This window comes from Labeo rohita, unplaced genomic scaffold, assembly GCF_022985175.1.
Source record: "Labeo rohita strain BAU-BD-2019 unplaced genomic scaffold, IGBB_LRoh.1.0 scaffold_938, whole genome shotgun sequence".
Lineage (NCBI taxonomy): Eukaryota > Metazoa > Chordata > Actinopteri > Cypriniformes > Cyprinidae > Labeo > Labeo rohita.
In genome coordinates this window covers 2,855-28,798 of record NW_026129896.1, presented here as the reverse complement: position 1 = coordinate 28,798, position 25,944 = coordinate 2,855, and the positions used below count along the sequence as shown (strand labels likewise).

The following is a 25,944-nucleotide window of genomic DNA, read 5'->3' as shown; positions in this document are numbered from 1 at the left end:
TTTTTTTCTGGCGGGTGGACTAATTTTTTTTAATTCTGTTTTTTTTTTTTTATTATTATGATTTTTTTTTTGCTAGGAACGAATTTAAGCTAAACACGTCCTTCAGGCTTATTTAAAAACAACATGGTTATGTGTGTTGGAGCAGGGTTGGAACATGTAGTTTGCAGCTTTTATGTCAATAGTAATCATACCTAAGAAAGAAATCATACCTCTCAATACCTTTTTTGTTTGTTCAATTTGCAATTTGTGTATTCACTGAAGAAGGTGATACGTGATCTTGATAAGCGGTTTGCCAACATTGTAGAAAATATTTTTGGTGCATCAAAAATCATGCTTCTTAAGATACCAACAGACATGCTAATCCAGCACAAATTTGGTGCATGAGAAGGATGTGCTGGTCATATAGTTAGAATATCTTCAAAAAAAGATGATTTATTTCACTAATTCCATTCAAGAAGTGAAACTTGTATAATGTATACATTCATTCCACACAGACTGATATATTTCAAGTGTTTATTTCTTTTAGTTTTGATGATTATAACTGACAACTAATGAAAACCCCAAATTCAGTATCTCAGAAATTTAGAATATTGTGAAAAGGTTCAGGATTGAAGAGATGTGGTACCACACTCTAATCAGCTAATTAACTCAAAACACCTGCAAAGGCCTTTAAATGGTCTCTCAGTCTAGTTCTGTAGCTACACAATCATGGGGAAGACTGCTGATTTGACAGTTGTCCAAAAGACGACCATTGACACCTTGCACAAGGAGGGCAAGACACAAAAGGTCATTGCAAAAGAGGTTGGCTGTTCACAGAGCTCTGTGTCCAAGCGCATTAATAGAGAGGCGAAGAGAAGGAAAAGATGTGGTAGAAAAAGGTGTACAAACAATAGGGATAACCGAACCCTGGAGAGAATTGTGAAACAAAACCCATTCAAAAATGTGGGGGAGATTCACAAAGAGTGGACTGCAGCTGGAGTCAGTGCTTCAAGAACCACTAAGCACAGACGTCTGCAAGACATGGGTTTCAGCTATCGCATTCCTTGTGTCAAGACACTCTTGAACAACAGACAGCGTCAGAAGCGTCTCGCCTGGGCTAAAGACAAAAAGGACTGGACTGCTGCTGAGTGGTCCAAAGTTATGTTCTCTGATGAAAGTAAACTTTGAGTGCTGTACATGCTCATACTTTTCATGTTCATAATTTTCAGTTGGCCAAGATTTCTAAAAATCCTTTCTTTGTATTGGTCTTAAGTAATATTCTAATTTTCTGAGATACTGAATTTGGGGTTTTCATTAGTTGTCAGTTATAATCATCAAAATTAAAAGAAATAAACACTTGAAATATATCAGTCTGTGTGGAATGAATGTATACATTATACAAGTTTCACTTCTTGAATGGAATTAGTGAAATAAATCAACTTTTTGAAGATATTCTAATTATATGACCAGCATCTGTAGATGGATAGATATAGACAGCTAGAGGCACTGGACGTAGTGTCTAATGACTGATCTGTAGTGAGTATAGTATTGACTAATGTGTGTATGACTTGAAAGCTGTTTAATTTTGAGTAATGGTGAAATGGTTTCGAAGTGATTGATTTTGCCGAAAGAGTCAGGGGAATTTAGTTTGAACATTTGGATTTGTGTTTATGGTTTTGAGAAAATGAGTGATGGTTTCAAAAAATGCGTTTTAGCATTTCAGAAAAACTGTAATAAGGTTAGGGGGAAAAACATTTATAACATGACATAACATGACCATTTAAAATGACATCTGTTTTATTATATACAGCAGCTCATTTTCAGTTAAGTATTTCCAAAGAGCACTTTATTTAGAGAGTTGTTTAAGTGAGAGAACATCTCAGATTGGGAGAATTGTAATTGTTTAATCATTCCATTTATTATGTTTTTTTTTTGTTTTGTTTCTTTATTTTTGTTTTGTTTTGTTTTTCAATTATAGTTCCTGGGGCCCGTTCTTCGTATGTTGCTTATTACATCCGAGATCAAATGACACATCCAAGATGACATAATCGCGCTAATCGTGACCTGACTAATTCGGTTCTTCGAACGCACCTGTTGTTGATGATTAGTATGGCTGGATTGAGTTATCTGTTGGTTTAAAAGGGGCTATGTAACGATACTCAAAACCATGATCAGCAATGCAGCGATTGGCTGGCGGCAAGACAGCAACGTAATGACATCATATGATTAAAAAACACACCTGACGAAAAACATGACAAATTTCTGGACTTTTATAAGGAAACAGCCAAGCGAACAAAACTACATCATGTTATAATAGATCAATGAAATGTGCACTGTTTTTATTTTTTTATTTTTATTTTTATTTTTTTTTACATTATTCCCAATTATTTATATTCACGATTTCTAATATTTGTACAGACTTTATATTTTTTTATTTCAATGTAATATTTAGCAATTCATTTAATTTTATATTTGAAACAAATTTGCTACGTGACAGCATTAATTAAAATTTCTTAAGGGTCAAGATCTTACATTATCTGTATCTCATGTGCTCCATAAAGCCACTGCTGTCATCATTCAAATTAATGCACGCCTCTACATTATCTGTATAACGAGTGTAAGATTCTAATACATTTATAAAGTAATTATTTTATGACGAATAAATTTTTAATTAGTAAACCTGGCTGTCTATTATAGATTACACAACATTATTATATTATTTTCAAATACATTTTTTAAAATTATTATTATTTTAAATTATTGTCCCTGGGTCAATAGTACTCTTGTAATAAAGTAGTAGTGGTTGGGACAGATTTTAAGTATCAATTCTGCTTAAATGCAATTTGCTTAGATGCAGTCTAATCCTGTTTACATGAAATAAGCCTGCTCCCGAGCAGGTTTACGCTTACGGATCTGTTGCTATGACAGCAAGTCCCGGATGAGCTTCGAAGAACCGAACGATCCAAGATCATGCGAAATCTTCAACAATCAAATCCAGCTAACTTAGTTAGCGAGGTACGAAGAACGGACCCCTGGAAAGAAAATTGGAATTGTTGCATCTCTAAACATGGGAAAAACCAAATGTATATTTACTGCATTAAACATAACATCAAATCACAAAACACTGATTAAACTACAAAAGGCCACAGACGCATGTAAATTACAAACTAAATTCACTTTGAAGAAAAAAGTCATTTTTCAGCACGTGAAGTGTGTGGGTCTTTTTCATTCATGTTTCAGTCACTCTCAGAGAGCATTAACCTGTACATCACAGTTTCCTGTGCAAGTTTTCTGTGCAAGGCAGCTGCAGTGTTTTTGTCTATGTTGATACTGCAGGCAAAAACACTGTTTTTTCATGCACCTCTCAATTTTGAGGGGTTTTTTTTTTTTTGGTGTTTCTTTTATAGCACTTCTATTTCTATTTGTGTCAATAGATTTCAATTGCAATACATATTTTTAAAGGTAGTTTTCTCAAAATTAGTATTTTTTTCTTACACAGAGAGATCTCCACTTCAGCAGCACTTACACACACCAAGCTTTACATTTTATTCCTGTCTATATCCTGAAGGTTTTTGCAGAGGGATTTGCTCATAAATGTATTGCTTGATTTTTCTTACAAAATAACTGTAAAAATATGTTTTCTGAATTATAGAATGACAAAATGAGATACCCAGAATTCCCTCTGTGAAACATTTGACTCTAATACACCAAAACAATTAAACAAGAATTTTGAAACTGACTTCATCTAGTGTTTAGATTTTTGTACTAGAAATGTATGCAAATTATATTATATTAAATAATGTCTCTTTTGCATATTTAAACCTAACATTTTAGAAAACATATGATACAAAACATGTTTGCAATTATCAGTGTAATCATTCAACTGGGTAATTAAGGCGATAACTATTCGTTTTTTTTTTTGTTTGTTTGTTTGTTTTTTTACCCTATTCACCTGCAGTGTCCTGCCTTGACGATGAATTAAATTGATGGCGCATTGTTTATGGTAAAAATTTATTAATATGAAGTATATTAAATACACCATAACTATTTTTCACAAATACAATTTAAAGTAAACTAATATTTTACTATAAAATAGCATTCCAGATGAAACTGCATCTGATTGTTGAAACCACATATTCTACTCCTCCCAAAATGTTAAAATAACAAATGTATGAGACCATTTTATAGGATATATGGCATGTTATATTCAGATATGACAGCCATAAAGCAAGAAACATTGCGTGGATGAGTAGCTGAGTAGTTTCTCAGCAAACTGACGTGCAAAGAGATACAAAAAAAACTGAAAGTACACTGTAAATTCTAATTAGAAAAGCTTACTTAAAAAAGTAAAATAAGAATATTAAATTAAAAGGGAAATGTGGATAATTATTTATTACCGGTCCCCCGGCATTTTGTATTTGTGTTTGTATTTGTGAGGGTGTTTGTGCAGGGGGTTTTAGGGTAGGTTATAATCATTCATGTGTTCATTTTCATACTGTTTTACACTGACGACGCCTAAGTAGTTAGCCAGAGTGGTTTGGGCATATATTGAGTGATTTCTTTGGGGTGTATAGATGTGTGTAATGTAATTGATGCACTTATAGATTTTTGTACCTCTGATGTTTGCTGTGCAGTGTTGGGGAGTAACTAGTTACATGTAATGGAATTATGTAATTTAATTACAAAATAAATGTAATTGTAATTAGTTACAGTTACTGTGAAAAAATATGTAATTAAATTACAGTTAGTTTTGAAAAATGCCAGTGATTACAAAGGGGATTACATCTGAATTTTTCCACACACCCACCCAACCTTACAAATTTAATTGACTTCTTTTAAATTGCACTGACTGCTCTAAAATGAGACACCAATGTTTCAGGAGTTTAGGACACACAATAGGACACATGTTTATTCGATAACTGTTTTATTTCCTATTTGGGTTTATGTATAATCTTTATTTTTTAAGATTGTTTTTCCCAGGCATTGTTAGATGCTAGTGTTTTCCGTCATCCGGAGGTCCTTTGTCGATCCCGCTCCCCTTTCTCCTCCCAGCTCTTTCCTGTCGTCTCTCTACTGTTCTATCACAATAAAAGGCATAAAAAGCCCAAAAATATAAGTAGAAAAAAAAAGTCTGAATTTATGGTGGCTGTGCTTTAAATTAAATTATTACACAGCTCAGACTCTTTTGGAGCAACTTAAATCAGTGCTATATGCTTGATAATGTTTCTTGGCAGAAGCTTTGTGTTTGGTTAGTTAATAAAATACTTAATTCAGTATCATGTGTAAAATTTCTTAATTCTGTCATCCTGGTATCGTGGACTTGCTCTATTGTTTCAAACTATTTTTTTTTTTTTTTTTTTTTTTTTTTGTACACTGTAATGGATAATCATTTATTTATAATTATTTATGTGGTGAAATGTTGTGTAAGAACTGCACTGTGTCCCTAAAATGTCTAGTTTGAACTTGCCGTTTGCTAGCAACTGATTTCTTCATGGAAGCTTTGTGTTCAAATATTTAAACTCAGATCAGTGTTTTGTGTCTAATAATTTTGATACCAGACATCTAAATAATCTATCAAGCAGCTGTGTAATAAGTGGGACAATGTACATCCAGCCAGTTGTTATTGCAAAATAAAGATGTATATTATTATCCCTTACTTATTATAATCTTAATTCAAGTGATAAAGGATTTTGAAAGTCTGACAGTAATCAGTGTTGAGTGCTACTGTAAGGTTAACTCTGTCTGGTTTAAATGTTTCAAATGATTAACAGTTGAAAATATTAGAAATTTAGAAAAGTAATCAAAAAGTAATTAAAAGTATTAAGTTACATTACTTTAATAAAGTAATTAAGTTACACTACTTACTACATTTTAAATCAAGTAACTTGTAATCTGTAACCTATTACATTTCCAAAGTAACCTTCCCAACACTGTTGCTGTGTAATGAAATTGTGTATAATTGGTGGGAACTAATTTTAAGATGTTGAAGCCCTCTGCTAAATACCCCTGCTCCTTGCCTGCATACTGTTTTAGGTAATTTGTGGTTTACCAAATACATTAGTAATTGAAGTATTCTTGTGACCACCACCTTAACCTGCTGCTCTGCCCTCTTGAGGTTTTAAAATCTGTATTATTGTATAAGAATAAAAGTGTCATATTGTATTTATTAAGATGTGTGCTTGAGTTTTCTCAGCTATTAATGCCCAAACAAATTACCTTTCTTTACCTTTTATTTTGAAAGCAAATGTCAACAGGAAATTTATCTAATGGACATTCCCCGCCCCCTCACGGTCTACGTAATTAGTCCTCTTCTCGGTCTTCACATTTTGTGGTTAGTTTCGAACTGCGCTTTGCTGTTGTGCAGTTTTCTCTAAAGGTGAAATGGAATCGACGTTCTCTCTCATTGTGTTTGCATACACACACTACGTTTATTCCGGTAAGTCTTTCAGTATGTATTAATTAATGTTTTTTTTTCTGGCGGGTGGACAAATTTTTTTTAATTCTGTTTTTTTGTTTTTTTTTTTTGCGGACAAAATGGTTGAAGTAGTTGAGCCTGAATTTTTTTGAGCCTCCATTTTTTTGACGTAGTGTCTAATGACTGATCTGTAGTGAGTATAGTATTGACTAATGTGTGTATGACTTGAAAGCTGTTTAATTTTGAGTAATGGTGAAATGGTTTCGAAGTGATTGATTTTGCCGGAAGAGTCAGGGGAATTTAGTTTGAACATTTGGATTTGTGTTTATGGTTTTGAGTGATGGTTTCAAAAAATGCGTTTTAGCATTTCAGAAAAACTGTAATAAGGTTAGGGGGGAAAAAACATTTATAACATGACATAACATGACCATTTAAAATGACATCTGTTTTATTATATACAGCAGCTCATTTTCAGTTAAGTATTTCCAAAGAGCACTTTATTTGGAGAGTTGTTTAAGTGAGAGAACATCTCAGATTGCGAGAATTGTAATTGTTTAATCATTTATTTTACTCTTTTTTTTTTTTTTTTGCATTGAAAAAAGTATTGTTTTGTTTGTTTGTTTGTTTTTGTTTTTGTCATTAAACATGGAAAAACCAAATGTATATTTACTGCATTAAACATAACAGTAAATAACAAAACATCGATTAATCTACAAAGCCACAGAAGCATGTAAATTACAAACTAAATGCACTATGACATATTTCTTAAGTTACCCGCAAAATGCAGGATAAAGGGATTTGAAAAAGTCATTTTGTGGCACATACATGGTGGAAAATGTCAGTATAACAACAACAACGTGGAACTTCAGAGAGTGCTCTGCCGTCGTGAGCAGACGGAAAATGACACTTTCCTGTGTTTGTTTCCACTGCGAGTCAAATTTGTTACTGCAGGTTAAGCCCGTAGCCATAGGGGGTTCTAACGACCCACCCCATCCAGCCAAAGGTCTAGAATTTATGTACGTTGTTTTTATTTTTTTTTTTATAAACAAGTGTTCTTTTAAATAACAACGCACTTTTAAAGCCATAAAACTTATTAAATATCTTAATTAGTATAAGAAAAGTGTTAATTATAATTTCAAGAGGTCTTAAATTTGGGGACGGAAAGACAAGAATCGCGTTATGGATTAAATGTGCTAGTCATTTGAAGCGCTTGGATCACAGCGGCGGAGCGCAAGTTTACTAGAGCAGATGAGTTTACTCGCGAGCACGGAACAGCGCTGTGAGATCCAGAGTAAAGCGCTTGAAGTCGGTGAAGAACACGATGACATGGCGATTTAAACAGATGAAACAGCGCTGACAAACAGCAGAAACACTGTGCGCAACGATAGTCAGAATCATTTAATATGGATTATTTTTACTGTAACACTGACTGCACTATGGTATTGCGGCAGAATTGTGCGACATATCGAACTGTGTTACATGTAAACTTCTATTAAATCTATTAAAGGAGTAATGGAATATAATTACAGTATTTTGTGATTAATAGCGTTTGTGCATTTATACTAAGACCACTGTTCTTTATACAAATACCTTAGCCATGTAGTTCATTTTTATACCATTGTATTGAGGTGAATGATTACTATTAATAATTTCATCATATAACAATAAGGTTGTTACAATTTTTACAGATGTTACTGTTTTTGATAATGAACATTATCTGAGCTTTAAATCAGGATATCAGTTTAATATATTACTAGACATCTTGCTTATTCCTTATTAATTCTATTTCTGCAGGTCTTTAAAAAAGTAACAAAAAGCCTTAAATTTGATTTTTTAAAACCCTGCATAAAATTTCATTCCTTGATATCTGTATTTTGAAAAGGAGGAAAGACTGCATAGGGCTCAGAGGTTGAAAGGAGCCCAGAATGGGGGCTTAGAAAACTCAGTGGAAGGGTATCATGGCTCAAGGAAGAACACAGTATATTCTGACCAGGGGCGATTCTAGAACCTTTTTTTCAGACTGTCATCAACTTTATTGTTTGTTCAATTTGCACAATGAACATGGGTTGGATTTCTTACTTTTGAGTTCTTAAAGTACACCAAATTAATGAATTTCACTTTAAAATGTGAAGAAAATATAAAATCTAATATATAACCCCCCCTAGAGGGACACACGTCCACCCACCATTTCTATATGTGGCAGTATAAAGAATCTGTGAATTTATTGCGTTAAAAATGTCTTTCATTTAATTAACTAACTTATTGCTTTAGGTATTTGTGGATATTTACTGAACAAGGTGATATCTTGGTAAGCAGTTTGACAACATTGTAGTAAATATTTTTGGTGAATCAAAAAATCATGCTTATTAAGATACCAGCAGACATGATAATACAGCACAAATTGGTGCATGAGTAGTCACCAAAATGAAGTGTTTGAACCTCATAGTTAAATACAAAATGGGTGGGTACTGAAAAAGGTCCACTTTTTGGAAAAAAAGAACCCCCCCTTCTGCTAGGCTTGCTACGGGCCTGGATGTGGCACTAAACGAGTAGGATCGCATAAGTTACAAGATACTACGGACAGGTAACTGTAAAAATAAAGTGTTTCTCTGTAAAACATTTGACTCTAATATGTCAAAACAATTAAATAAGAATTTTGAAACTGACTTCATCTAGTGTTTAGATTTTTGTAATAGAAATGTATGCAAATTAGTGCATATTTCATTAAATAATGCCTCATTTGCATATTTAACCCTAACATTTTAGAAAACTTGTAATACAAAAAATGTTTGCAATTATCAATGTAATCATTCAACTGGGTAAGTAAGGTGATAACTATTAGTTTTTGTTTTTACCCTATTCACCAGCAGAGTCTCGCCTGACAATGATTTAAATTGATGGCGCATTGTTCATGATAAAAATGGATTAATATGAAATATATTAAATACACCATACATTTTTTTCACAAATACAATTTAAAATAAACTAACATTTTACCACTGTTGGGAAGGTTACTTTGGAAATGTAATAGGTTACATATTACAAGTTACTCAATTTAAAATGTAATAAGTAGTGTAACTTTTCAATTACTTTATTAAAGTAATGTACCATTACTTTTGATTACTTTTTGATTACTTTCCTAAATTTCTAATATTTTCAACTCTTAATCATTTTGAAACATTTAAACCAGGTAGGGTTAATCTTACAGTAGCACGCAACACTGATTACTGTCAGACTTTCAAAATCCTTTATCACTTGAATTAAGATTATAATAAGTAAGGGATAACATACATCTTTATTTTGCAATAACAACTGGCCTGATGTACATTATCTCACTTATTACACAGCTGGTTGCCACAAAAGCAAATAGTTAGACATGAAACACTGATCTGAGTTGAAATATTTGAACGCAAAGCTTCCATGAAGAAATCAGTTGCTAGCAAACTGCAAATTCAAATTAGACAGGCATTTAAGGGATACAATGCAGTCATACCACTTTTATTACACAACATTTCACCACATAAATAATTAAGTACTAGCAGTTACAGTACTAGTTTGTTAATTATCTTACAATGTACAAAACAAAATTGCAACAGCTGCATTTAAATCAAAAGAACGAGTTCATGAAAACAGGATGACATAATTAAGAAATCGTACACATAATACTGAATTGAGTTTTAATATTTTATTAGCTAACCAAATCAGAGCTTCCACTAAGAAAAATTATCAAGTGTATAGCGCTAACCTAAATTTCGCGGATGAGTCTGTGTTATTAGATTTTACCAGTTGTTATCGGGGAATAACATACCTTGGAATGTCATGACTGACCAATTAGAGTCAAGCATTTCACAGAGCCATGTGAATATATACTTCCAGCATTCCAGATGAAACTGCATCTGGATGTTGAAACCACATATTTTACTATTTTATAGGATATATGGGTTAGGGTTAGGGTTAGCCCTAATGCAAGAAACATTGCACAGATGAGTAGCTGAGTAGTTTCTCAGCAAGTTGACGTGCAAACAGATACAAATAAAACTGAAAGTACACTGTAAATTCTAATGAGTAAACGTTACTTAAAAAAAAAGCATGCAAACCAAAACAAAGTAAAATAAGAATATTAAATTAAAAGGGAAATGTGGATGATTATCTGTCCTGCCTACTCAGCAGTTCACCCAAAACTGAAATTTGTTATCATTTACTCACCCATGACTTTTGTTCATGTTCAGAACACAAATAAAAACATTTTCAATGAAATCTGAGAAATTTCTGGCCTTCTAATGAATGTCTGTTCACCTTAAGCTGTAGACAGTTGATCATATAAAGCAATCAGCTCTCTTCAGAAGACTTGAGACACTTTTCCACCCTTTAGGCCAAACTGTACTCGTTAACCATTACATTGTCTGCTGATCCGGACCAAGTCAATACAGATATTGTTTCATTTTTCACTGTTGGGCTGTTAACAATTCAATTCAATTCAATTCATATTGCTTTATTGGCATGACATACTTATACATATTGCCAAAGCATTGTACATAGCAAATACAAATCAAAACAAAAATACATATAACATACATCCATAAATAAACAAAATACATATAAAATATATCCATATATATATATTCATATAAACATTAATGGTTTTACTAATACAGATGTGTTCACTCTTTACTTCTTAGTTTGTGGCATTTATAAATATGATGTGCTACCAAAGAGGAAGTAGGTCCTTCACCAAGTAATATTATTAATTTGTCATTTTCATGGAGTGACTGAAACTCAGGAATGATCTGCTGTATTTGACTGTAGAGTGAGTCTCTTAAGGATGTGTATTTGTCACAGTGGAGGAGGAAGTGTTCCTCCGTCTCAACTGCTCCTGATCTACATTCATTACAGATTTGCTCTTCTTTAGGTAACCACGTCTTTTTATGTCGTCCTTTTTCTATGGCCAGCTGGTGGTCACTCAGTCTGTATTTTGTCAGTAAATGTCTGTGTGTTATATTCTTGACTGAGACCAGATAGTCAGCCAGGCCGTACTCTCTGTTGAGTTTCAGATAACATTGGAGACGACTTTGTTCTTTAGTTTGTTTTTTCCAATGTTGTATGTATGTCTCCTTCTCTTCATTCATAATTTCTTTGATTCTTCCATATTTTTCAAGTTTGTTGATATTAAGTGCTTTGTTAGTTAGATCTGACACCATTACACACAGATGACTTTTTTTAGTACTCATTTTTTGTGTTTGTAGAGCTTTATAATGAAGAGAATCTTCAGAACTAGAGTTTAAGTGGATCCAGAACTTTAAAACTCTTTTTTTAATGATTAGATTTAGGGGGACACGGCCTAGCTCTGCTCTGCAGGCGTTATTAGGCGTATTTCTGTGGACATAAAGGATACTTCTGCAGAACTTTACATGCAGAGCTTCTAAAGGGTGTTTGTGCCAATCTTTATGGCTGTAGTTACTCGTTGGGCCCCAGATCTCGCTTCCATACAGGGCAATAGGCAGTATGACACTATCAAAAATCTTTGTCCAAATTCTAATAGGGATGTTTATTTTGAATAATTTTGTTCGTATGGCATGCAGTGCCCTGCGGGCTTTTACAAGTAATGTTTTTATTGCCAAATTGAAATTTCCAGTGGGAGTTAAAACTAGACCAAGATAGTTGTATTGTAAAGCGTGTTGAATTTTGGTGTTGTTTAAAGTAAATATATGTTTGTGTTCTAGATTTCTGGGTTTTTTCTGAAATATCATGATCTTAGTTTTTTGGATGTTAACTTCTAAGGTCCAATCATGGCAGTATTTAGTTAGAATGTCCAGGTTGTTCTGGAGACCTTCTGGTGTTTTAGACAAAATTAGCAAGTCGTCTGCATACAGTAAATATTTGACTTCTGTGTCGAATAATTGTAGCCCTGGACTATTTGATTGGTCCAGTAGATCTGCCAATTCATTTATATATATGTTAAATAAAGTCGGGCTGAGGCAGCAGCCCTGTCTCACTCCTCGCAGTTCAGAAAAATAATCTGTTCTTTGTTGTCCAATTTTTACTGCACATTTATTTTGGTTATACATGTTTTTAATTAAGTCATATATTTTACCTCCTATGCCACTTTGAATGATTTTATAAAACAACCCATTATGCCAAATGGAGTCAAAAGCCTTCTTAAAATCTATGAAGTATGCAAATATTTTTCCATTTTTCTTTTGGTGTACATGTTAATTTATTAATGTGTGTAGTGTGTGAATATGGTCAGTGGTTCGATGTTTAGGAAGGAAGCCAATTTGAGATTTGCTGATGACATTGTGCTGCTTTAAGAAAGATGAAATTCCAGAGTTGATTATAGAGCAAAATACTTTTCCCAGATTACTGGTTACACATATCCCTCTGTAGTTATTAGGATCTGTTTTGTCTCCACTTTTAAAGATAGGAGAGATGAGTCCTGTGTTCCAGACTTCAGGGAAAATGCCTGAACTCAAAATCAAATTAAATAGTTTGAGTAATGCAGTCTGCAATTCAAGTGAGCTGTTTTTAAGCATTTCATTTTTTATGTTATCAGGGCCACAGGATTTCTTACACTTGAGGGATTTCAGTTTTCCATTAAGTTCTTGTTGGCTAATTGGATAATCTAGTGGATTTTGGTTGTTTTTGATACACGATTCAAGAGCATTCAAATTTTCAAGGACTTTTAACTGGTTGGGGTTATTCGGAGAGTCAGTTTGATGTGTATAAAGCTTTTCAAAATAATCTTTCCAAATTTGTCCATCTTGTATGGCTATTTCTTGCGGCCTTGAATTATTTAGACTGTTCCAAGTGCTCCAGAACTGCCCCTGATCAATTGTGTTTTCAATCTTCTGAAGTGTGTCATTATAATAATCCAATTTCTTCTGTCTTATTGTGTTTTTGTATTGTTTCAGAAGTTCTGAGTGCTTTAAACATAATTCTAAGTTGACTGGATCTTTGTGTTTTTGATTTGAAACGAATCGTAGCTCTTGTCTAATTGTTTTACAGTCATGGTCAAACCACTTTTCAGAGGATTTTTGTTTAGCTCTATTTTTGTGTTTATATGTGGTAGTTTCTTTTAAATTAGCCTTTTTTGCTATATTTTCAAAAATGTCATTAATATGTTTAATTGCTAAATTAATTCCTTTCCAATTATTACCATATGCTGAATTGTTAAACAGTGTTATGGAATTGACTATTTCATTTGACTTCAGTATTTTAATATATGTTTACAGAGCTCTTTGGAATGCAACACAAATGTTGTTGCCTTGTTAATGCGAGAGTTAAGATATGGTGCCAGTGAGATTAAATGGCATCATTTTCTTTTTTGGGTGAACTAGGTATGTGTCATGAATCTGGTCGGTGACCTTCCATCCGTTCACCACCAGATGACCGTGTCACATCACATAGACTGTTGCTCTACACCGCGGACTACGAATCCAGTCACCTCTCGCGCTGATTGCGTCAACACCTGTGGCCAATCAGGCCTGTTTTGCGTTCCCTAGTTTCCAAGTTTCCTAGTTTCCGTGTTCCCGAGTTCCTAGTTCCCTGTGTTTAGCTTTTTCGCCTGCCCATTTCATCTTGTCTGTCTCGCCGTGTGCCTTCTGGACTGTAGCTCGTTTGACGGATTATTCCCTCGCCTTGCTCCTAACAGATTACGTTCGCCACTGATCGACCCACGCCTCCCTCTCGGACTTCTCTTGTGCCTCACCCCAACATACCTGTTTGTTATTGTTTCGACCCTGCCTGTTTTCACTATGTCTTTGTCTCGCCATTTGAATAAAAGCTTGCATTTGGATCCGCTCGCCTCTTTCCCCACGTTACAGTATGCCACATACTAGTGACTTTAATTTTACATTTAAAGTACCTTTTCATTATTTTTTAAGAATTTCAAAAATCAGCATTCATGTCCTGCATTAAACAGCGGGTGAATACCACTTCAGATGCACTGTGATTCCTCTGAATTGAAAAGATGATTTTTTTAAATAATTATTTTATTTGTTTGGTTACAGCCTAAAATGTTTTATTATTCTAAGTGACCATTGATTAAATAGAAGAATTTGATAAAAAAAAAAAAAAGAATAGCTTGTGTGAACTTTTGTCACTGCTGCAGTCTGGTTAGGGAATCCCCAAGAGCTCTGACACGATTTGAACACTGCGGCTGGGTCATTCTGTGTCAAATCAACCAAAAAATTCCCTGGCTGAATTTTTTTTTTTTTTTTTCTAAAGAAAGATAGACTTGTATAGTGATGAAAGCCAAAATATTAAATGTCATGGATGAGTATTTACTGGGTAAACCAATATTTTGTAGAGGGAGGTCAGAATGGTAATTTTCACCTGAAATTCAGAGTCAAGGTACAGGGGGGTAAAAATGACTTCGGAAAGATGGCAGCATCATAATGTTATTTTTACATAGAGATTGTTAGCTCTATTAGTAAAATCTGATGATTTTAGCCATCTTTGTTGCATTATGTGCCAATGGTGACCATTCAAAAAATGTTTTTCTTCAAAGTTTGCATGTCTGTAACTCACAAATTCTTTTTTAAAGATTTATTTTTGGGCTTTTTTATGCCTTTATTTGGTAGTGTAGATAAGACTGGAAAGCACTGGTTGAAGAGAGAGGGGAGTGGGATCAGCAAGCACAATTGCACTGTATGTCGGCACACAAACCGCGAGGCTATTGGTGCCGACTAACTCAAGAAATTTGAAAGATATCTTAATGGCCTTTAGATATTGGATCTTAACGCCCTATGAGATTCGCTTCCAGAGATACTGGAAATTCAGTATGGCTTAAAGTCGTTAAAATGTACATATTTTCAGTGGTCAAAAACCAATTGTGGGTCAGTTTGCAAAAATATGAGACTTCTTTTCTTTTAAAGAGGAATATCTGAAGAACAAATAATGTTAAAGCTACAGATGTACAGATGACCACTTACCATTGCATTTAGAAGCTTATTACAAGTAATCCTGTTAGTCGAACTCCATCTATGTAGGCCTATGTATTTTATCTAAAAGTGTAGGCTACTTTAGTACTTTTCCTTGCTTTACCCATATAGCTAAAAAGCCATGTGTTGACTCTGGCATGGCGGCATTAAGGTTGCACCTCTCGTGGTCGAAGAGTCTCCCTTCGGTTCCTTCCCGGCCGGCTGCATCGAGCTCCGTGAGCTCTGCGGCGACGCTGGTGAGGAAGAAGGGTAACCTGATAGTTACAGTTCGGAACGCTCCGATGGGCCAGCCCCCACGGAAGTCCGACTCGTCACGCCGCCCCGTCAAGTTGCCGAAAGACAGCGCCGGTTCGTCCCGGTGCGAGCCCTGCGTTTCCTTCGGCACTCCGGAGGAAGATCGGATGTCTATCGCGGCATCAGAGGAGGGGCTTACGCCAGATGAGGCGGAGGTATCCGCAGAGCAGCTCCCTTCCACGGTGGCTGCTCGGTCGGAGGCCGACGCTTAACTGGCGGCCATGCTTCTCCCGGCAGCCAAGAGCATCGGGTTGGTTGTGCGCAAGCCGCCTTCCCCCGAACCCTCATGGCTGGATGATTGGTTCTTGGGGTCCTGGACAGGACCTTGACTGCAGTGGCACATCAACTGCCTTAAGTTGCTGGCTGTGTTTCTCACGCTTCGTCGGTTCCACCTGATGCTGCGAGGGGAACATGTGCTAGTCCATACAGACAACATGGTGAAGGTCGCTTATATCAATCACCAAGGGGGTTTGCGTTCCCGTCGCATGTGGCAACTCACCCACCATCTCCTCCTTTGGAGTCTGAAGTGGCGACTCCATCCCCAGGTGGTCCAGCATATTTGGAGCCGATTCGGGGAGGCTCAGATAGATCTGTTTGCTTCTCCAGAATCTGCCCATTGCCAGTTGTTTTATTCCCTGACCGAGGCTCCCCTCGGCACGGATGCCCTGGCACACCGCTGGCCCCAGGGCCTAACCAAGTACGCCTTTCCCCCAGTGACCTTGTGCAAGATCAGGAAGGACGAGGAGCAGGTCTTACTGGTTGTGCCTTATTGGCCCACCCGGACCTGGTTCCCAGAACTCATGCTCCTCGCGACAGCCCCTCCCTGGAAGATTCCCCTGAGGAAGGACCTTCTTTCTCAGGGGATGGGCACTATTTGGCACCCACGCCCCGATCTCTGGAACCTCCGTGTAGAACTGATTTCCTCCCGGTTTTTAAGGTAACTCAGGTATTCGGGAGGACGCCTCGGTGTCGGCTTGCTGCGCCATTCCCTTCGATCAGTGCGCTTTCCCCTGTGGTTCCCCGTGGTGAACCCTGGGTCCTCCGTGCCCACCAGTTCAAACTAAGTGGAGTAGTTCATTACTGTGCTGGTAGTGGGTTTCCTTCGCCCCCTTCCAGTGTGGCTTAGATATTTCTAATTTTCTCCACAAGTTCCATCATGTTCCTCTAACTTGACAAAGGATTTATATTTTAACCTTACAGTGCATGTATTTTGTCTCTGTCTCCGCCCCCCCAACAGGTGCTTGTATCATCTGCATCCTTGCGGGGCCCCTTCTAAGCTGGCTCCCAGGGCATTGGGGTGGTTACGCATTGCGCACTTTGTCCGGCACGCTTGCCTGTTGGCATTGTCCTCAATGATGTAACGCGGTTCAGGCTTGTGGCTTTTTCCATAGGGACCCCAAATACGTCAGTATTGATGTTATGTCGTAGAGAAAGAGTGAAGGGGAACGTCTCGTTTACAACTGTAACCCTCGTTCCCTGATGGAGGGAACGGAGACGTTACGTCCCTCTTGCCACAACCCTGGACTGTGCTGGAGATGCTGGTGTTTCGGCTCCTTAGCAAAAACATGAGTGAGTGGATGCACGCCGCCATTTTATATACCCGTATGTACGGGGGTGTGGCGTGGCTTGCAAATTCCACTCGCCAATTCTCATTGGCTTTTTCTTCTAAAGATCGGAGGTGATAGGCTCCCAAGGGAGACCCCAAATACGCCAGTATTGACGTAATGTCTGTGTTCCCTCTTTTAGGGAACGAGGTTTACAGTTGTAACCGAGACGTTACTTTTTTTTATTGATTGGCAAGTCTCCTGTTGGAAAAAATTGGTCTCCAAAGTCTCCTGTTGGATGTTACTGTATTCTAGACTAAAAGTGAACATGCATTAATTCATCTCACAAAAAAAAAAAAACAGATTCAGTATTCCTCAGAATGAATAAAAACTGTAAAATGCAAACGCAACCCTGCAATAATTAAATGTTAAATAAAACAAATATCCTTTATGTATTTAATCCCATTTTCTTAAACAATGTCTTTGCTGCCAACCTTTGATGGTGTGTGTAAGTACTACTGAAGTAGAGATTTACGACTTTTTGTTTGCAGTAACAAAAAACGGAAACTGCTGCAGAGTACAGATAAACTGTGGTATGCACAGGGCAATGCTGTCTGTTTATCTGAAATGCTACAACACATTTTTTTGAAACCATTACTCATTTTCTCAAAACTTTAAACACAAATCCAAATGTTCAAACTAAATTCACAGAATCGCTGACTCTTCTGGCAAAATCAAACAATCACTTTAAAACCATTTCACCTGTACTCAAAATCAAACAAAGCTTTCAAATCATGCACATAGTAGTCAATACTATACGCACTACTTTAGATCATTCATTAGACACTACAACAAAAAAAATGGAGAGCGCAATGTCCAGTGCATGTAGTTACCAAAAAAAGAGAGATTGTTTACTGTATATAGTAATTTTTTAGCAATAAAAAATTTACATAAACATACACACACTCAAAAAACACACACACTCAAAAGGAATCACACCTAATTTTGGTGAATATGCAAAAATGTATCTATCTATCTATCATCTATCTATCTATCTGTCTATCTATCTATATTTCTATCTATCTCTCTATCATCTATCTATCTATCTATTTATCTATTTTTTGTATATTTACATATATATATATATATATATATATATATATATATATATATATATATATATACATATACTCACACCTAACTTTGGTAAATATACCATTTTGGAGGCAAGAACTGTCGCAAAATGATTTTTTCACACACTGTTAGACATTTCAAAGGGTTTTTACACTTTTTACACATTTAATTAAAAAGTAAAATTCATCAGTATACAACTGTAATTCATTCATTTTAATATAGATTTCAGTAGATTTTATAATTTTTAAACTGAATTCATTTAAATTTATTTTATGTTTACTCTACATAGGTACTACTGGCATTCAATTGAAACAGAAACAATAATTACAAAATATCAAATACTTTATTTAAAACAATGCTACATACATTGTAACACTTAAAAATACAGTCTTCCACTGCTGGAACAGTGCATCTTCACCATTTCCCTGTCTTAGGATGTTTTGCAGTGCATTGTGTTGTATCCTCTGAATTTATCCTCACAAAGAATCTATAGGCAACAGAAACATAATGGAGAATAATGAAGACATGCAGCCAAAGAATCCACAGCCATCTGCAAAACCCAGGCCTGCTCCAAAACATGGCCACCACCTTTGCTCACCATTCACTTGTTACAGAAATGTCTTCTCTGAAAAACAAGAAGTAGAAATGGCACACTTTTAAAAGGAAAACCACACACAGAATACACTCAAAACCATAGTTCTCCATTTGTCCATTGTCTGAGGTTGGCATGCTCATCTTTCTTGATGCTTCATTGCAGCTGCCTTTAAAACACAAACACAACAAAATGCAATAAATCTTAAATTCCATTAATAAGTATAACAAACTAATTCTAAAACTAGAAAGGCAGCTAACAGTTAGCCATATAACTTGTCTAACCTAGCTGAAGGATCGGATGATCCTCAAATACAAACTGTGTGTGTTTTGCCTCAGAGCAACCATACATTTGTGTTGTTTTGCTTTCTTTTAATACTTTCTTCATTTATTCTTCATTCATTTATTCACTTATAATCATTTTTCCATTTAATCATATAATTATTTATAATAATCATTATAGTTATTTATATATTCCTTTTTATTGATTCATTAATTGATTAGTCATTTTTATTATATTATAGTTGTTTTTTTATATATTTTTTCCATTGTTGTTTAGTCTTATGACTGTGTGGTTTCAAAGGCTGTTTGTCTTCATGAATAAGAGATACAAGGGAATGTTTATAGAAACTCAAGGTTTATGGGATGTTGTGAATCAGACTGGTATAACAATACTTGTTGGATTTGTGTTCTTCAGACGAAGTCTGAGCATTGAGACATACGCAACTAAAACTATTCAACAAACTGCTCCTTTTTATGATCATTACTTCGTCTCCTGCTTCTGCTCTTCACTTTCATTGGCTTTTTCCTCAGTCAACTTCTTGGCTGATAGAAGACTGTTAATAGTGTTTTGGGTATTTTGGGTACCAGACAAGACCTCCTGTTAACAGGGTTTGGGTATTAGACCTCTCTGCTGACGAGTTGTTCTGTTACCGGACAAACTGATATTTTCTGACGGGATCTGGCGTCCGGGGCTGGATCTTAATTTTCTAGGCATGGAGTATTGCTGGCTTAAAATGGTCTGGAAATTAAAAATCGCACACAGAATTATAGGGACAACGGCAACAATCAAACGATGAACATTTATTACTAAGAAAGAACACCCATGGACAAAAATATAAGACAAATTAAATTTATCGGGGTGAATACAGCATACATTTTACATACATTTAAACTCATTTAACAAGCTGTTTTGAAATAAAAATGTAACATTTAAAAGTAGCTTTTTAATTTAAGTGTATTCAACCATTCACTGTAATAGTAAAATTAATTAAACGTAAAATTAATAATTAATTTTGAATTTGGTAGTCTCTCTCACAAACTAACTCGAGCCTCATCTGCCACAACATATTTTAAGTCATCCTAAATGTGACATCAAAATGGATCGGGGAATCGTCAGACTGACCGATCATGTCCCTGGCCGGTCGATCGGTGCATCTCTAGTTTTTGTGTTTAATTATTAAGCCAACCATAAATCATTAAAACTCAAACGCTAAACAAGAATAAACCAATAGTGTACATTTTATGAAAAACCTAGAATCATAGAATCGAACAACTCTTAGCAAAAATAAGAAAATAACCAATAATAAAGGCTTTAACATGCCTGTTTAGTGTAAATACAAATAGACAAAAACTGTAGTAGATCATTGCAGTAGCTCTCTTCTATCTCTAGAATGTGACGTAAGCTATGTGAAACTCCAACTTAAGTTAATTTTATTTTTACTTTTACTAAGCAAGACGACACCATCTACACATGACTTCATTTCCCTAGCAGCAGTGCAAACACTCATGTATCATACATCACATGACTTTGAATAACTGCAAGTGACTCTGTTGCCTCATAACTTTAGTTAGAGCACAGAATAAACACTGCCACAAGTAAGGCCATATCGGCAAGTCCCTCCCCTACACATCTCTCTCCATGACACATTTTTTATATAACAGGGCAGTAAATGAACCAAACCTACCCAAACTAACTTGAACATAAACACACATAATATTGCTAATGCAAAAAAACGTCTTTCCCAACTCTAAAGAAATACCCATAATGCATCTGGTTGCTAGCACTGACTGCCAGGTCATTACAATATGTTTAATTCATGCCTACGTTGCTAACATAAAAATCTGATATGAATGTCCCATGTTTCTGCCACAATACAATGGTTAGAGTTACTACAGTAAATCTGTGGCAAACCAAGTATTAACAAGTGTTAATAAGCTGCTGTGTCATTTGAATTATTGAAGAAAGAGAGATTATTTGGAGCACTCTCCTGCAGTTTGACTATATGTTGATGTCCTTAACACCGTTATTGTCTTGCATTTATCTTTCCTTAGAGAGACACCGTCTCCAGTTTGTTTACACCGTCCTCACCAAACCTGATGGGTTCTCCGGTCCTGTGTTCAGTGCAGTGGGTCTGTATGACGACAGACGGATCTCTCACTACAGTAATGAAGAACAAACCTGGAAAAGAGACCATTCTGATGCAGAAATCTGGAGATATACAGAAGAACCTCGTGATTCTAGAGACTGGTTTATAAATCTGGTTAACACTCTGACAAACTGCACAAGCTCCAGATGTGATGGTAAATTCTTTGGGTTTTTATTGGAATGACGCTGATATATTTTTTAAGTGTCCAAATTATTTTACAAGCCACTGTCATTTTTAAATTACAGCCTATTTTTCAACTTGTAATAGTTTATGTTGTTGTTTTTTATTTAATTATTAATTTACATGTTAGGCCTCCATACTCTACAGAGGAGAATCGGCTGTGAGGTGGAAAAACATCCAGATGGATCAGTAATGAATGTAGATGCATTTGATGAGTATGGACATGATGGAGAGGATTTTATTGCCTTTGATACTGGCACAATGCAATGGAAGGATAAAAGTCCAAAGGCAAAAGAAACCAAAATGAAATGGGACACTGAGAGAAATCGCAATCAGTATCTCCAGTCATACCTCAACAACTGCATGGACAGGATCTCCACATTTAATGTGTCGATAAGCAGTATGTGTTGCTCTAATGCCTTCAGTGTTTTGAACTCAATCATTTGTCTTTTTGTTCAGAATCAGGTGTTATTCGAGTGGTTCCAATATCTTTTATTCATGATGTGCTTCTTATAGCAGGTCCACCAGCTCTTTACATGTTTAGATCTGCAGCTCCTCATGACCAAAGCAAGCTGATTCTGACCTGTCTGGCCACTGGTTTCTACCCCAAACACATAGAGATGAACGTCACACAAAACAACATCACACTCCAACCATTCAGCTCTACTGGAGTCAGACCCAACAATAACCAGACCTTTCAGATGAGAACCAGTGTGGAGATAAACAGAGATGAGAAACAGAGTTATGAGTGTCACATCCTTCACAGCAGTCAGATATTTACAATATTATGGGGTAAATATGACCATATTAACAATCAGAAGTTAATATTGTGTGCAAAATTGTTGTACAGTAGCTCCTACTCCAGCTGGCAGCTCACAATTTCTCAAGACATAGTATTTACTTGCTGTATGATGTTATAGAATGGTTACAACATTATGTTTAATTTTTTTTCCTGCAGATAGAAATCTGGAATCTAGAAGTCACCATTGGGCAGCAGTAGCTGCAGGTGCTTTTGTAATTGTGGTTCTTTGCATCATGTCTTTAATCTACAAAAGCAGAAGGTTAAATGGTGAGTTTATATTAATTAGAGTAAAAGTTGACCCAAAACTAAATGTCATTATTGAACTGTCATTATTTACTCACCCTCATATTAATCCATATTGCATGCAAAAATAGACATTTTTTTAAGAACTTCCACATGTATAGCACACTATAATAGCATGTTTCAAATGTCATTTTTCTCATTCTCATTTGTCTTTAACCTCAAATTAATTATTTAATGAAATATTTATTCAGCATTTAAATATGGAGACCATGCTGTAAAATCTAGGATCTTTAAATGCTTATGAGTTTAATATGAAATCAAGTGAAGCATATACTAAATAGGTATGAAATCAACATGAACTAATTCTAATGTTCTCTAATTAATATTGTATCATCTCCAGGCTAGATGAACTTTAATAGTTCCACCACAGAACATTGTGAAAACATCAACTCCGGGTCAGTGGATCTCCTGCAAGTGAAAGTGACATGAGAATCAAATACACACTGGTGCAGATGATTGACATTCCAGGGCCCGGTTTATGGCAGGAGCCCCTCCCTGACCACAATAGCGGACGAAGGTTTGCTACATTTTGATTGGATCTTGGTGGACTAACATAAGCAAACTGTCCAACGCCATCAGATAAAGATGCCAGGACAACAGCCAGACACCTCTTAGAAGGCAAGAAGCAGACCTTTGGTGCAAAGCCCAGGAAGGACAGAACTTCCTCTTGGTCAAACTGCAGTTCCTGCCCTTCACCCACCTACTGACTGATTCCTAAGGTTTTGGCCTGCAACTGACCATAAAAATCCATCCAAATCCTTTCATAAATATGTTTTCAAACCTTAAAACTGATGCACACTACAACACAAACATCTTATACTTATTCAGAGAAATAAGTATTCCTAGTTACAGCAACGTGTAGCGTGTATCTTAAACAAACTCAGCTGTTAGAAATTAATGGGATAAATTAATGCATGCATGACAGTTCAACCTTTTCCCATCATGTTTGGACTTAATGTGTTCGTAACATTATCAAATGCATTCTGGTTGTGGTTTGGAAAGTTGGAAATGCACCAGAATAACTTTAGTGACACTTTTCTAACTTTTTGTTTGGACTATGCAAATAAGCTCTACAGGAGGAAAGATGGAACCAGCCAATCACAGCACAGAAATGGAGATGTGCCAAATTACAACCTCCTCCTCATCAGAAGGGGATAAATGTACTGTTAGATCGCTGTCTCCATGCCTAGACAATTAAGATCCAGCCCCGGATGGCAGATCCAGTCAGAAAATATCAGTTTGTCCGGTAACAGAACAACTCGTCAGCAGAGTCTAATACCCAAACCCTGTTAACAGGAGGTCTTGTCTGGTACCAAAAATACCTAAAACACTATTAACAGTCTTCTATCAGCCAAGAAGTTGACTGAGGAAAAAGCCAATGAAAGTGAAGAGCAGAAGCAAGAGACGAAGTATGATGATAGAAAGGAGCAGAGTTTATTGAATAGTCTTAGTTATGTATGCCTCAATGCTCAGACTTTGTCTGAAGAACCTTGAGTTCTATAAACATTCCCTTGTATCTCTTATTCATGAAGACAAACAGCCCTTGAAGCTACACAGTCATAAGACTAAACAACAATGGAAAAAATATATAAAAAAACAACTACAATATAATATAAATGACTAATCAATTAATGAATCAATTAAATTAATATATAAATCAATATAATCATTATTATAAATGATTATATGATTAAATGATTAATGATTATAAATGAATGAAGAAAGCAAAACACAACACAAATGTATGGTTGCTCTGAGGCAAAACCCACACAGTTTGCATTTGAGGATTGTCAGATCCTTCAGTACCCTTCCAAAAGACACTCCTTGTTCTGAGTCTGAACCCTGTGAGGTAAGGGACACTAACAAAGCAACAAAGTTCTGAGTCTCCCGTCTGAGTCTTGCATGCTCCAAGCTAAGGACCTTCAGCACCTACTCCAGGGCCACATCTGTGTGTTCCAGACCTTGGGACCCTTGCTGCTCCAGGAGGCTGTCGAAACGGATTCCTGCTCCTTCCCCCACTGTACGGCTACCAGCGCAACCAGTGGGAGAAGTCGCCGCCACCGGACTGCTCACTTGCATTTTATGCATCTTATGCACTTTATTCCTTTTTCATTCATGGTACTCATTTAGTAGTTGTTGATTACTCTTGTCTATCTTTTGTTAATAAAATGTATATTATTAGAACTTGTGTCTTCCTTGTGTTTATAATACAGTAAGCGGTTCTACAAGTTAGAAATCCCACCAATCTTTCTTATGTGATGTACTCATAACCACACATTAACTGTGATCCAAGAATCATAACGTCAGCTGTGACATGAGAACCCATCACTACACTATTTCTCCTCCCTAGGTTGGTGAAAGCATAATTCACTGCACTGTCTTGACCGTTCTCAACTTAATGTCCACCCAGTGAGTCTCATCCATATTTACCGCTGCTGATAATTTAAAGCATTAAACTCACCAGAACAGTGTAATCATCGGTCAGACTCTTTCTTCATTACTGGGCTTAAAGAACAGTTACCAATAACTTTTCTAGTCATTTGTGACTATGGGGCTTTTTAAATTGCTTTTTCTGATGATTATATGTATTTGTCATTTCCCTCTGACTTCATATTATATGAAACCTTGAGTACAATACCATTTTTTCATTTGTAAATAATTAAATGCATGCAAACGATTAAATCTCAATAATATATTTTTTTATATTATATATATTGTGGTGAAACGTAAGATTTTTCTTTAGCCCCGAATGTTTTTGTATCGCTGTATGATTTCCGAAGGATTCACGGAATTTGTCAAAGTTTGAATAAATTAATCGAAAGCCGGTCATTACACTTCAATCAAATCGCGATATGGACTAGTATCTGAAAATATTACGCCGCAAAATGCTGTATGTTCTGCGTGTCTCTTTATGAATAAATGGTGCAGACGCAGGCGCGGTTTCCTCAGCGTCTGCCATAAAAATGCATGAACAACATCTCAAGAACTGCTCTGAGAGTACTTAGTAAGCAGTTTACTGTTTCATTTGAGTAAACCAGGGTTATATACTCACAGAAATGTAAAGGTATTCACGGAAACCCGTCAAAAAATAAAAGTTTAGCTTGTAGACATTGTGGCAGAAATACATTACTATCATTCAGTAGAATGCATGTACCTACAGTACTACTACTACTTGGGGTACTACTACTGTTGAAAAATTAATAAAACTTTGTTACACAATATTCCTTCCATCTTTTAAATTTTATTAGTACATCCCCTTTATTTGCCAAAAATAAAATTTAATTTTCATGAATTAAAAGATAAATTAATATTTTATGACTTTATTTCATAACCA

The 25,944-nt window shown here is 35.8% G+C and overlaps 1 protein-coding gene across 2 annotated transcripts; it reads left to right on the top strand.

Annotated features, from left to right (window-relative positions):
* Positions 1-6,295: 6,295 nt before the first annotated feature.
* On the top strand, positions 6,296-24,794 carry LOC127162422 (zinc-alpha-2-glycoprotein). Of its 2 annotated transcripts, none has more exons than XM_051105208.1 (6): positions 6,296-6,415; positions 21,231-21,479; positions 21,636-21,905; positions 22,025-22,297; positions 22,464-22,574; positions 22,951-24,794. In XM_051105208.1, exons 1-6 carry the CDS (start codon positions 6,361-6,363, stop codon positions 22,953-22,955), a joined length of 963 nt encoding a protein of 320 aa, XP_050961165.1. In that variant the 5' UTR covers positions 6,296-6,360; the 3' UTR covers positions 22,956-24,794. The 2 variants fall into 2 exon arrangements, with proteins under 2 accessions (XP_050961165.1, XP_050961164.1); XM_051105207.1 differs by having other exon boundaries at positions 22,022-22,297.
* Positions 24,795-25,944: the final 1,150 nt, after the last annotated feature.

What these genes read in the sequence shown, in the direction of transcription:
- LOC127162422 (XM_051105207.1), top strand. Translation starts at nt 6,361, where the DNA reads ATGGAATCGACGTTCTCTCTCATTGTGTTTGCATACACACACTACGTT. An exon ending in ATTTAATGTGTCGATAAGCA is followed by an intron (nt 21,906 to 22,021) that starts GTATGTGTTGCT and finishes TGCTTCTTATAG; the next exon opens with CAGGTCCACCAGCTCTTTAC. An exon ending in GATATTTACAATATTATGGG is followed by an intron (nt 22,298 to 22,463) that starts GTAAATATGACC and finishes TTTTTCCTGCAG; the next exon opens with ATAGAAATCTGGAATCTAGA.